Source organism: Schistocerca gregaria, chromosome 3 (genome assembly GCF_023897955.1).
Source record: "Schistocerca gregaria isolate iqSchGreg1 chromosome 3, iqSchGreg1.2, whole genome shotgun sequence".
Classification (NCBI taxonomy): Eukaryota; Metazoa; Arthropoda; class Insecta; order Orthoptera; family Acrididae; genus Schistocerca; species Schistocerca gregaria.
This window is the reverse complement of record NC_064922.1, coordinates 201,818,451-201,832,850: the sequence shown is the minus strand read 5'-3', so window position 1 is coordinate 201,832,850 and position 14,400 is coordinate 201,818,451. Positions and strand designations below refer to the sequence as shown.

At 44.5% G+C, this 14,400-nt stretch overlaps 1 protein-coding gene across 5 annotated transcripts in view; it reads left to right on the top strand.

Annotated features, from left to right (window-relative positions):
• The window catches only part of LOC126353794 (uncharacterized), a 908,618-nt gene that overhangs the window by 882,882 nt on the left and 11,336 nt on the right, over window positions 1–14,400 (top strand). For 2 of the 5 annotated variants that reach the window (XM_050002887.1, XM_050002890.1), the window contains 2 exons: window positions 5,603–5,657; window positions 5,893–5,949. The exons of 1 other annotated variant lie outside the window; for it this stretch is intronic. In XM_050002887.1, the coding sequence (XP_049858844.1) occupies window positions 5,603–5,657; window positions 5,893–5,949 (112 nt within the window). The remainder of the gene's footprint in view (window positions 1–5,602; window positions 5,658–5,892; window positions 5,950–14,400) is intronic. 2 more of the 5 variants (XM_050002888.1, XM_050002889.1) reach the window with 1 other exon arrangement.

Below are 14,400 nucleotides of genomic sequence, written 5' to 3'. Positions count from 1 at the left end.
CACAAGAGTTCAGCTGTCTCACGTGATTGTTGGAGACTAAGTTTTCCATTAAAAACCATTTTATGAGACCTTACTTTGGTATACAATTACATAACCAAACCTAAAAACTATATTGTTACAGACATGGGAGAACAGGAGCAGTTTCATAAAACAGGATTTACTATCCCAAGATCTGTCTGAGTCAGGAGCATATAGACAATGTGATTCCTTCCGCCAGGGTCTTCCAAATTTTCTCAAACACTATACAGTGTTGTTTGACATTGAAGAGGCTGAAGAGATACAATTACCAGACCTTCCTCATATAGAAGTCAATTTAGTAAACAATGCTATCTAGATAGGGGATGGATTCAAAAGATTATTTCAGTTCCCTGCAAGGTAGTTTGATGTGACAAAACCAGTCGATAAATAGGGAACGTCGCCTAAGAGAAAAGAAGTAGCAAAAAAATTAAATAATAAGCATTTAATTAAAAAAAATAAAGACATAATCGTCCGTTTCACAGAACTGAAAAAAAATAATTGGCAGGTATCAGTACGTTATGTTTACTAAAATTCCTTGGCTGTTTCTTTACAAAACGTAGCTTTTCCTGGTATTGTTCATATAATGTTCATTTTGAAGATCATATGGTATGATTCTGGTTATACACTTATACATGCAATTAACTTTACATCGTCTAACGCCGTTTTGGTAAACAAAATTACATTTCGCAAGTCAAAAGTGCTACCAATCTTACGTACAGTGTTGGACTCTTGCTATAACACACTAGCGACAACGGAACTGTACGGGTTGCACGGCGTGCCATAGTTCCTGACTTGTTCAACTTTGCAGCGAAGTTTTGTTGCCGGGTAGTAGAGTCTGACACATACAAACAATGTTTCATGTCACAATCCTGGTGCGGGATACAGACTGCAAGTTCTGCTGCAATGCAGTTCCGCTCAGTGCCGTCTTATCTTGAAAGCCTGACCGGGCAGAACGCTGTGTGTGGCCTAGAGCCACTGCTCGCTCAAATGCTCATTACTGCATCGTTCGAGGCCCACGAGAATAGCGAGCCTTCGCGTGTACGTCATAGCACGTGACACTGCAGGTTTTACGAGTGCCAGCACCCGTGTTCGACGCAGAGCGAGTAACTATTCCAGAAAAGTTCAATAATTCTGACTGCGGGTTGAAATGCATGTAAGCTTTCGACAGAACACGATAAATTTCAGATCTTTAGTGCGTACCTTTTCAATTACATACTGATTTCCTATGGGCCCTGCACGGGAACGAGCGTTCGCGAAGTGTGGCGGAAGCCATCTAGTGTGACGTCACAAGTTCGTTGCCCCGTGCACCATTCAGACATCGAGCGGATCCCACGCCGCGGAAGCCAGCCTACCGCGGTGGTAGACGCCGAAGTGCCTCGGAATACATACAGATCCGCCACAACAGCCGGCAGCCGTGTCCACCTGCTGGCTCATTTAAGTAGTGTTCTCATATTGACTGCAGAGATAGCAGTGGCGGGAGGCACTTCCGTCGCATCGCGCCACGAATCCGAGCTACTGACGAGATGTCGGCCGCTTGCACAGTGTGACAGCTGACGCAGTGACAGCAGTAGCTAAGGCCGGCTGCTACGTGGCGTCCTCTGCCGCTGTGAGCCTCGAACATCCGTGGCGGCCTGAGCCGCAACGCCAGGCCGCTTTCTGTCTGGCCAGGCCTGAAACTTCAGGCGGACTAGCACGGCGCCTCCAACTCTGCACCTAGGCGTGCAAGTGGCAGTCTGACGATCACGACGGATGCTCTGGGGTGGGGGTGGGAAGGGGCGGGCGGAGCACCACGTTGGCAGTCTGGTAATGGCCAACTCTAACTTGCCTGGTAGCTTGTTCGGTGCGTATAAATAACGCTCAGACGTCCGTTCGTTTGAACCCCCCGCCTCTTGCCGCGCCTCTATCTCTGTATCCCTCTCTCTCTCCACCTCCATACCCTCCATCTCCTTCATCAGGGCAATTTCCAGCACCTCCCCCTCCCGGATGGTGTACTTTGTTGTGACATATAACCTTCCTTCCAACTATAACCTGTCCTTGTTCCCCTCCTCCCCAGGGCCCCCTTTTTTCCTCTCCCCTCCTTCTCCCTAGAGCGGATTTTCCTCCTTCCCCTGAGCCCCTGCCCCCATCCTTGCCTATTTCCCTCCCACGTCCCTCCCTACATCTCTGGCCCGCCCCCGCCCATCTCGCCCCCCCCTCTCCCCCCCTTTCCCCTTCCCACCCTTCTTCCCTTCTCCCTCATCTCCTTGTGCCTGGCAGATTCTCAGTTTTGATAATCGTCTGTGTGCCACGTCAGTGTTGTCTTTAGTGCTGTTTCTCCTGTGCGTCGAGAGGTGTGTTTTGTGTGCTGGCCTTGTACTTAGTGTTATTGTCGGTGTTTGTTACGTGCTATGCCATCCATCGATAATTTTATGCTGCAGTCATACTGCAGCTTGTGTTCTTTTAATTGCCCCAGTCTATGTGTTTTTTTTTGTGTGCTATTTTTTTACGGTTTTTATCTCCATGATGTTCCCCCTCTTCTGTATCTGTTCACCATATTTTCTCCTTTGTTATTTTTAAACGTCGCCTATTGTTTGTTCTATTTCTTTCGGCTGAAGAGCAGCGCATATGGTGCTGCGAGCCCGCCCAGACAGGGAATAAAAAAAAGCCGGTCGTTTGGCTGTCTGGCGGCAATGGAACACAGAGCTGATTGTTGACAGGTCTTCGTGACAGTCTTACCACAGGCTGATGAAAATCGGTGTTCAAAGAGGCACTGGCGAAGGTCATCAGACGTGGGGATGGGCAGATTTTCATAAATATCGATATATATTGTATCGATATTTGTTTAAGACTTCGACAGTACCAAGACAAAAATAACGACAATATCGAGAGAAAAATATCGATGTTTTGAAACAACGAAATTTTTGGCCCATCCCTATCCAAGAAAAGTTTTGGGAATGAAACATTTCTGACACGTGTTTTGTGCATGAAATATTGTACTTACCATAAACATTTCTGACAAAAAGACTCGGTTCTCCATTAAATGCTAGTGTGGTAATGAGTGTGGCTCTTGTGCCGAGTCTACGTTACTTTTACAGTGACCTATCTTTTATCGTTCCAGGCGCTCAGGGTATAAGAAGTGCACGCATTCTGCCTCACTATTTGTAGTGGGGAGTGGTAATTTCCACCATTCTCATACAGTGGTGGCGACAACCGTGTCGTTTTGCGCCTCCTACCTGTTATTTGCAACGGTAGAAAGACAGACAGAAGAAAAAACTTTGATAAATATCCAGTGTATAAACATTAATGTTTAAATCTGGTGCCCATTTGTAATACTGAGCATGCAATTAAATTAAGGCTATTTTAAAATATTTCTTGTTGTACTGCAAATATGACAACTACTTTCTGTACTCAGTATTCAATATCGATTGGTCGCTATATCGATATTTTAGCTGCGTGTGATATTACCGTAACACAACTATCCTTCTCTCCACTCATTAACGTTTGAAGAGGCCGCCACCTAACATGCTGTAACTGATGTTTTTCATATTTCCTCGTATTACTAAAATATACTGTTTCAGTACTACACCGCACTAAGGATTCCTTCAGAGATTGGTTTATTATGCTACAATGGCGACTTTGGTGTATAAAGGTTTTAGCAATGATGTTAAAATAGAGAATTTATATGTTGAAAGTAGAAGTTCCTATTCTATGGTGCATGGATAAAACCTGTGTAAAGAAATATTATTTAATTATTGAAAAATAGGTTTGTGGTTTCACAGCAGCTCACTTTATTCTAAAAACGGTGAATATTAATGGAGCACTGGCAGCAGGTGTATTTACGTAACCACATTCTAGTACTGCAAACGTCATTGCTTTCTCAACACGTTTGGAAGAAGATGCTCTGAACAGCTAAAGCACTGTAAAGTGGAAACATATACGGTCACCACATTTGCAAAATGACGTCATGGAACAACCAGCAGCCTACTGGCATTTAAAACGCCAGTAAGCAGCAATAATAATTTGTAGGCAGTTAAAGTCCACCTACCACAACCCGAAACGATCCACTACAGTAACTTTAATCATAAGTTACGCCATTCTTGTCACTTGAACAAATTACTTTTCCATGTTATAACTCACACCTAAAATTTCTGATGAAGATTTTGCCTACTTGTAGTTTCCAATAAACCCTCAATTTCAGTCCTTATGTCCCGAACTATATCCCGATTATAATATTTTTCATCCTCAGGATGCGACAAACTCCACTAAACTTATCAGATTCTCACATTCCACGTTTGGTGTCGTGTCGCCCATTATGGCCGAAAAAACAGACAAACTGATATGAATTTTCACCGACTTTCGTCCGAAATCTTTACATTCGGACAATGAGATCGGCTATATTGTGGCCTCGCAGGTAGTGGCGTACTGATTAGAAGAGATCAGCCGGCTTCTGCCGATGTCGATCGTCGGCCGAATCCACCGATTCTGTTCCACTGCGACCGCAGCGTAACGTGCAGACTGTTTTGCCGTTCGGCTGTGTCGTCAGATGCGTGCCTTCGGGGCGGTAAGCGGACCACTCTGTCCCAAATTTCCTTCACATCGCGGCACTACATATGCAACGCGACACTTTCCTCCTTCTAGAACTTGCATAATACTTTAGATGTTCATTAGTATAACGTTTCATCGCTGTAGCTACCTATTGTTCTGTAATTTGTAGCCCCTTTCTTCGCTTTTATGTGCTTAGCTCAAACACTGATGCACCGCGAAATACAGAACGAAGAGAAGCTACAGCATCCAAATTACAGTCGATAAAAACGTTGCACTACCGAAGATACAATGTTCGATGCAACTTCAACATGCTAAAAACCGAAAATGTGCCCTGCATTACTTTAAATTTTATATAAAAGTGGCTGTTAGACGTACTCTTTCAAGTAATTCATTCTACGGTCATAGAACTCAACCTCATAAATTAATACATTTCTGCATGTTGCTTAGTTTGATGCTATCTGTAACCTCTTTGTGTCTTGGGTGATGTGTCTTTTAGGTCTTCGGTGGCGAAAGGCTTTCTTTGTAGTCTCTATTGCAAAAACAATACAAATTAAAATGCCGACCTACGCAAACTGCTCCATTTTAGGCCGATCCGTCCTATGTTAAATGTGCATTGTTTCGAAATAGTGGCTCCTTTCTGACACTGGTGACGTCATCTTGGGTAGACGTCCACTACAGGTGGCTGTTTACTTCCATGTGCCATGCAACGCTGCAACACTGCCGCTCTAATTTTATCATGTCTCAATTAGGTGGTCGCTAGGGATAACTGATAACTGGAATAAAAACATATCTTTTATGTACAAATGGACAAAATAACTGTTTGCTAATTGTACTGATACAAGGGAACTGACAACTTTAAATATACGATCGAGCAAATACGTTAAGTAATTTGTAGAAGCTCTCTCGTAAAAATACGAGTGAACAGAGGTAGACGTGTATTGACCGAAACCTCAAATACTTAGATCACTGGAGAGCAATTACTCTGATTCACGTCTTTGTTAAGAAACGTAGGCTGCACTGTTATTTCTGCAACATAAGTTATTGTCATTTGTTCCAGCAGCAATGGCCATTCTACGCTCTCCGATGTCGCCTCACATCCGGAGACAGAGATGGAGGTATGTGGAACTCCTACGAAATCAGTCGAGTAAATGTTAAGTTTAACTTTTCACCACAGTTTACAGACGGTAAATCTTAAGTTTCTAACTGGTTATCAGACCAATAAAATTCTGTGAACAACGCGTCCATTAAGACCGTGGTTTTGTTTCTTCCTTTTTTTATTTCCGAAACTATTTCAAAATCTTTATTTCAAAAAACATTAGCTTGTTTCTCTTTTATTTTTTTAAACCCCAGGTTTCTTATGCCAGTGACATCGAGCTCCTTGGCATCAAGGCGAGATGCGACGATGTGGTAAGAAAATACTGAAATTTAGTTCTAAAAATTCTTAAACTGTTTTACTACTCGCTTGTAATTATCACGAATGTTATCGAATAAGGATTGAAAACAAGCAGAATACAGATGTTGCCATGAAGGTTAGATAAACGTCCTGTGGATTCAAGAATTGTGTCCAGGATATCACAGTGGAACTGCCATTCACTGTGCTGGTGTTTGTCCTGTTAGTTCATTAAGTTACATTGAAAGAGTGAGACGTGGAATACTGTTAGAAGGGCACACATCATTGGTGCTCGTTTAGCGTCTGCTAGTAAAAGGCATACTACTATCTTACACAGCGCATTCCAAAGTAATGAAATATCTAGTAGTGACAGATCACGTCATGGGAAACAACTTTGTTAGAGACAAAATGTTCAGCGTCGCTTCGCCGAGGTGCTAGGCGTCGTTTAGTGTTCGCTAGCCCCGGGACGACGAGATTTCACCGAAGTAGCAGGATCTACTAACCAGGGTTTCTGCGTAATACCTACCCAAGTAAAGTATTTTTCAACAAGAAAATCTCCATAAATGAATGTCACCAAGCGAAGGAAGACATTTTCTAAGCGAATCAGGAACTTTAACTGACTTGGCTTAGCTTGGAGTACACCCTGTCATTTGGAACACATGACTAGGTTGTAGGCGACACGTATTGCACATGGACGTTGCAGGGTGCCTACACTTTGCTGCCTCTCAGGGGCATAACCAATAAAGAACACGTGTAGAGTCGTCAGGTAGCGTCAGCGACCATTTCGTCTCTGATAAAGTTGTTCTCCATGAGGTGATGTATCACCCTTAGACGTCTGATGCAAATAGAGTTCACAGCTTCTTGAAATGACACAATAATATCATGTGTAAGTGAGAAATGATGGAAGACAAGTGTTTTTGAATGGTGTTACAGAATTATAAGATGTTTCAAAGAGCTTCATTCGATTTCACAACACTAGGCCTTACCACAATGTTCATATTGGTTCCCGCAGATCACCGAAATTAAGCACTTTCAGGCTTGGATGGGTCACCGTCTGGGTCTGTGACGCGCTGTTGGCAAGTTGGGTGCACTCAGCCCTTGAGAGGCCGATCGAGGAGCTATTTGATTCAGAAATGTACGGCTCCGGTCACGAAAACTGACAAATGCGGGAAGGAAAGTGCCTCTCCATATCCATATTCTGTGTTATCCTCCGCTCATCACTGGATGGTGACGCCTATGAGCGGAAGATAACACAGTGGACGATTGGTACCGTTGGTCCGGACTGTTCGGATAGAGCTTCGTTTTTTGTTTTATAGCTTTTCCGTGAATGAGGATACTAACTCTGGATGAATTGCAAATTTTGCGCGAGGGAAAAAAGTTAAGTTTTCACTTGCAAGAGAGTAATCCGATTTCACAACGGCATACCGATTTCGAAACGGTATACCTATTACATATTCGTATACGCTCACACATATGAACGCTTGAAAAGCATGTCGGTATAAGTAACATTGTATGTGTTCTAAGATAAAAGCGTTGAAAAGTAGTGTTAATATTAGATATAAAATACTACAATTATTATACTCCTGTCTGTTATACTGGATGTTCATTTTAAATGAAGACGTTGAAATATCTTGAAAACTACACACTGGATCAAAGAAATTTATAATTCCATTATGTTTGTCTCGGAGGGGAACATTTAACAATACCACACTCGCCCCTCCAAAATAATGCAAAATTTACATACGGTTTGTCAGAAGCATTTTCTTCGTTTCCCCACTGATGTCGCTGTAATCGGAGGAATAGAAATGGGTACACAATCGTAATTTACATGCTACTCAATGGCCCTTGAATATCCAGAGGCACGTGGGAACCCACCCCCAGGCTGTGAGGGTAGGGCAGGCCAGTACTCTAATTGGAAACCCCATTCGCAATGCTGTATACCTCCGACATATCGAACAGGGACTAACCACCGACCCATTGTGGCCGTTGCTCGAGGCGAACGCTGCTCTAGCTTTCCAATTAGAATAAATGTTCAAATTAATACCTCCAACTTCAACACACTTAGTGATCCCCTTTTCAAATGGCCGTACGCGGGACAGAAAGATATCTGCGGGAATATCAGCACAGTCGTTTCTGACGCGGTTGACCATGTCTTCACGGCCTATTGGCACTTTCTAGTACACCTTATCTTTTAAATATTCCCACAGAAAGAAATCCGGAGACCTAGGGTGACAATAAACAGGGCCACCTCTGCCAGTCCACCGACCAGTGTAAACACGGTGTAAATAACTCCCGTGCTTAAACTGCGTAATGCACTGGGTAATCTCACGCTGAAACCACATACATCGTTGAACGTCCAGGGCAACATCCCGCAGACCAAGAAAATCCTCCAGAATATTTTGATCGGAAAGGGAGGATTCAAGCTAATTTTAATTTTGTTCTCGGCCAATGGGTTAAAAAAATGTGCAAGACTAGTGCACATTCGAAAATCTATTTATGTGCATGTAGCTAAGTGAGGCCGATGACCTGCTCCACATGTGCGGAATGGCAACCGCGAGAATGGGAACGCACCCTAGGCCACTTTTACTCATTTCCTTTTTTGTCCACCAGGAGGAATCTTCATGAGAAACAAGTGATGGTAGTAGAAACATTTGTAAGAAAAGACAGATTATCATTCCCATATGAGAAGGTAACATATCCAGACTGAAATCTTCATTCTAGAACGGAGTGTGCACTGATACGAAACTTCATGGCATTTTAAAACTGTGTGCCGCCCGAGACCCGAACACGGGACCTTTGGCTTATAGGGGTAAGGCCTCTACGGACTTAGCTACACAATTATGACTCACGACCCTTCCTCATAACCGTATTTCCGGCAATACCTCATCTGCTACCTTCACAGTAGAGGCGCATCATTATTATAAAGTTGGGTACCCATATGATAAACAGATTTTCGTCTACACTGGCTCAGATAGCGGAAGTTTGATTATAACGACCCCATATTACGCGAGGAACACGTTGTCTGAAGCTACGAAACTGATACTTTAAAATATACATGCCTGTAGGACACACTGACAAAAGTAGAGTCCTTATGTGAACAGAATTTCCCTGTTCTGAATGCCGGCCGGGGTGGCCGAGCGGTTCTAGGCGCTTCAGACAGGAACCGCGCGTCCGCTACGGCCGCAGGTTCGAATCCTGCCTCTGGCATGGATGTGTGTGATGTCCTTAGGTTAGTTAGGTTCAAGTAGTTCTAAGTTCTGGGGACTGATGACCACAGCAGTTAAGTCCCATAGTGCTCATAGGCATTTGAACCATTTGCACCTGTTCTAAACCCAGGAAAAATCTATTCTTAGCGACTTAGAGTGATTTGATTACAGCATGCCTATTGGGCATACTTTACTTTGCTGTAACTTTCGAGATCGAAACACACGCACAGCTTATCACCATCTTCCAGTGTCTCAGAAAGGACGAACCATTGCTGTAAGGGACCCGGGTACAACATACCGATAACGGAGACAGTACACTATAGTGCTAGGAGTGCAGAGCGAGCAGTCGCAACATAGTCTCTGTATAATATTGTGGAACGAGGACCTGCGACGGGACCTTCTAGAAGGACTACAACATGAGAAGATCGTAGAGTTGTTTAACAGATTCTGACCAATTGAGGGATGACACAATCTGAAACTAGAACCATTGGTAATAGATTACAGGAAGCTGGGTTGAGACCTCAAAATCCATACGTCGTTTGCAACTAACATCGTCTCGCAGATAATATAGACGTGTATGGTGTAGAACCAACTTCCACTGACGCACTGAATGGTACTGTGTGTTGTTCACCGATAAGTCTCTCTTCCATTTTTAGTGTTCATATCGACTTTAACGTGTCCGTAGATAACTGGGTAAAAGGTTAGGTGAAGCAGTGATTCTCGAGACCCATTCCTGTCCAATTTTTCGAATCGTTGTGTGTGAAGATATCAGATGCAACAGCAGGATCTATTTGATTGCAGTTGTTGATGGGAGGCTAAATACACATGATTCTGTGTGGCAAGAACGGTAAATCCCGTTGTCACATCCCGCATGACCAGGGTACCAAATGGTATATTCCAGCTGGATAATGCAAGACTCCACACTGCAGTTCAAATCACAAACGCCTTGAGGTATGTACGGCTTCTCGACTGTCTTCCCCAGTCTCCTGCTTTGTCACTCATAGAGCGTGTTTAGCATGTGATGGGAAAACATACCAGCCTCCAGTCAACAGTAATTCAGAAAGATATTAAGTCTACAACTACGTTTCGGCCGTTTTTTCTCGAAGTTAGAGGATATTTTGTGAAAAATTTACCTTAAATTTACGCATCAAAGTATTGGCTGTCGCTGGTAACTGCTTTCTTCCATCTTTGGGGCAGTGAACGAATCCCGCGGGGGATGAACTGGGCGTCTTTTTGGGAAGATCCATGGATCGACTCAATTTTCCACTTGTTCATGTGACTGGGAACGCTGGCCAGCCAGGCCGTGTGCCATTGGTCGAAAATGGTGGTAGCCAAAGGGAGTAACGTCTGGGGAATATGCGGGTGGGATAAGACCTCCTATTTCAACGTTTCCAAATGTGCTTTGACGAATTTTGTGAAATGGCGTCGAGCATTTCCATGTTGCAAAATCATCTTTTCATGTCAATCGATGCACAATTGCCGCTCGTCTTTCAGTGCTCGGCTCAAACTCACCATTTGCTTCCGGTAACAATCTCCTGTGACTGTTTCCGACGGTTTCAGTAGCGGAGGAAACCTTCTGCGTTCCACCCCTATGACGGTCTTCGACATCAAAATCACCGTTCCTGACGCGTTGAAACCATTCTCTCAACGTTCTTTCAATAATAAGTGCGTCACTATAGGCATTACCCAGCATTTTATGAGCCCAGGACCAGATTTCTTGATTTTAAAACAGAAAATGAAAGTTACACGCAAACGATGAGAATTCGGCTCCTAAGCTGACGTATTCAGTAGAGAATAGCTTTATGATACACTCACAGACAGTCTAATATTTTGATGGTGTTGCGTTTGATAATAGCTACGCTTATTGTATGATACGAGCTGCTACCTGCCCCGTCACTTGCTGCGGCTGCCATATATTGGAAAACGGTGGTAGCAAAGTTGTAGTACTAATAATATTCTGAGTCTGCTTGCTGCCATGTCATAACAAATACGAAAGTGTATTCGTGACGTGATAGTGACGCTTTATAATGATACTGATCATAGGTATCCGTTTCGAATGGAATGACGGTTAAATGGTTTAATATATCTTATGTGATAAACATCTTCACAACGTGTGATTAATATCGGACAGGTGCTCCAATGTGCAACTCGTTAAGTTTCCACCAGTGTATTTTGTTCTTAGTTTAGTACGTGTTGTGCCACCATAAACTTTACGTTTGACACAAATTATTTCTCCATTCAGAAAAAAGAGCGAGTCCTCAACTTTACGTTTGCGCTAGGTTCGTTTTGCAGCCGCAAACTGTGTGATTTTCCAGTGTTAATTACTGCGCTCATGAACTACCAGCTCACAGACCGTAATCTATCACGTTGGTGGAGAGCGGGGCTTAGCGATCCGTGTTCCGCTGTAATACGGGCGTCAATCAGCGCTATCTCGTATTAGCGTAAGATTAACGGCGCATTCCAAGCGTCGCCGCACATCAGTCATATTCAAGATACTAGAACAGATAGGCCGACACATAGTTCACATCTTCTGATAGTTTTATCGACTGCCGCGCTGTCTATACCTTACGGATAAAGCAACTTCTCTGTGCACAGTAGAAAGGTTTTGTAGTGTTAAGTTAGTGAATGATTTGTTCTATTACAATCCTCATTAATGGCTGATGAATTTTTCAAAGCAACAAATTAAGCTACATACAAATTATTTACTATTGGACCGTTGTTTGGGACAAGCACATCTTTGAGGGCATAATGCATTATTCTGTCAACGTTACTTCCGTAAGAGGAGAACTTGAAAAAGTGTAATTGTGTAAATACGTAGTAACATGTTAATATGGCGAGGTAGAGCGATCATATTGATATTACACTCCTGGAAATGGAAAAAAGAACACATTGACACCGGTGTGCCAGACCCACCATACTTGCTCCGGACACTGCGAGAGGGCTGTACAAGCAATGATCACACGCACGGCACAGCGGACACACCAGGAACCGCGGTGTTGGCCGTCGAATGGCGCTAGCTGCGCAGTATTTGTGCACCGCCGCCGTCAGTGTCAGCCAGTTTGCCGTGGCATACGGAGCTCCATCGCAGTCTTTAACACTGGTAGCATGCCGCGACAGCGTGGACGTGAACCGTATGTGCAGTTGACGGACTTTGAGCGAGGGCATATAGTGGGCATGCGGGAGGCCGGGTGGACGTACCGCCGAATTGCTCAACACGTGGGGCGTGAGGTCTCCACAGTACATCGATGTTGTCGCCAGTGGTCGGCGGAAGGTGCACGAGCCCGTCGACCTGGGACCGGACCGCAGCGACGCACGGATGCACGCCAAGACCGTAGGATCCTACGCAGTGCCGTAGGGGACCGCACCGCCACTTCCCAGCAAATTAGGGACACTGTTGCTCCTGGGGTATCGGCGAGGACCATTCGCAACCGTCTCCATGAAGCTGGGCTACGGTCCCGCACACCGTTAGGCCGTCTTCCGCTCACGCCCCAACATCGTGCAGCCCGCCTCCAGTGGTGTCGCGACAGGCGTGAATGGAGGGACGAATGGAGACGTGTCGTCTTCAGCGACGAGAGTCGCTTCTGCCTTGGTGCCAATGATGGTCGTATGCGTGTTTGGCGCCGTGCAGGTGAGCGCCACAATCAGGACTGCATACGACCGAGGCACACAGGGCCAACACCCGGCATCATGGTGTGGGGAGCGATCTCCTACACCGGCCGTACACCTCTGGTGATCATCGAGGGGACACTGAATAGTGCACGGTACATCCAAACCGTCATCGAACCCATCGTTCTACCATTCCTAGACCGGCAAGGGAACTTGCTATTCCAACAGGACAATGCACGTCCGCATGTATCCCGTGCCACCCAACGTGCTCTAGAAGGTGTAAGTCAACTACCCTGGCCAGCAAGATCTCCGGATCTGTCCCCCATTGAGCATGTTTGGGACTGGATGAAGCGTCGTCTCACGCGGTCTGCACGTCCAGCACGAACGCTGGTCCAACTGAGGCGCCAGGTGGAAATGGCATGGCAAGCCGTTCCACAGGACTACATCCAGCATCTCTACGATCGTCTCCATGGGAGAATAGCAGCCTGCATTGCTGCGAAAGGTGGATATACACTGTACTAGTGCCGACATTGTGCATGCTCTGTTGCCTGTGTCTATGTGCCTGTGGTTCTGTCAGTGTGATCATGTGATGTATCTGACTCCAGGAATGTGTCAATAAAGTTTCCCCTTCCTGGAACAATGAATTCACGGTGTTCTTATTTCAACTTCCAGGAGTGTATTAGTACACCATCCAAGCGTTATTGTCCTCCAGTGTGTGTCTTGAAACAGCCCCAGCGAAGAAGTAGTACTAATAAACCACGCAATCTACATCTACGTGGATACTCTGCATCTCACACTTAAGTGCCTGGCAGAGAGCTCAATTTGTGTTTGCGAGGGCGACGTAACAGAAGTGTAAAGTTCAGAACTCGTTGTTACGGACTGGGGCAATATTCATACCGCGTAGCAACCTCTTTTTTTGTGACTAGTCCGCAAATGGCTACTTGGTTGGCGGATTTGCGGGGAGGGGAACTAAACAGTGAGGTCAACGGTCTGGCTACTTGAACTTCTACAGTGTGTGTATATTACATTTGCACGTTATGGAAGGAATTCGATATTTGCGGTGAAAGGAGAGGACGGCAAACGGGAACGGGAAAAAAGACAAGAAGGAAATAATGATTCCAAGCAGCATCGAGCATTGTGCCAATGCAACGGCGAGATGTGAAAATTCGTGCCATCGGGCCCACAGAATTGTAAATATGAGTGGTATTTGTTGTGTCGGACATGTTCGACATCACTCATACCTGTAACTGAAGAAATGTCCCACCAAGAATCGAAAGTAGCCATGAGGTTCTACGGGATGCAATGTCACACGTCAAAATCTCGTTGTTTTCTAGCGAATTTCCGATCAATGCATTATCTCGACAGTTATTCTTCAGCTGTGCATAGGTTACTACAACAAATGACATTGTACTACAGTGTTACATAAATATTTAAATTAAGGGCAATAATTATATAAGTGTGAATCCCCGCTCTGAAGTAAGAAACCGTGACTCCTCGGAATATTAAACGACACAGATAAAGCATATATGCCATATGGAACTGTTAAGCAATAGAAGACAAATGATTGTAAGTAGGTGACGCAATTAGTCCTTATCAGTATACATCAATAACATTTTCATGCCTCATTAAATACAGTTATTATTAGCTAATGTATTG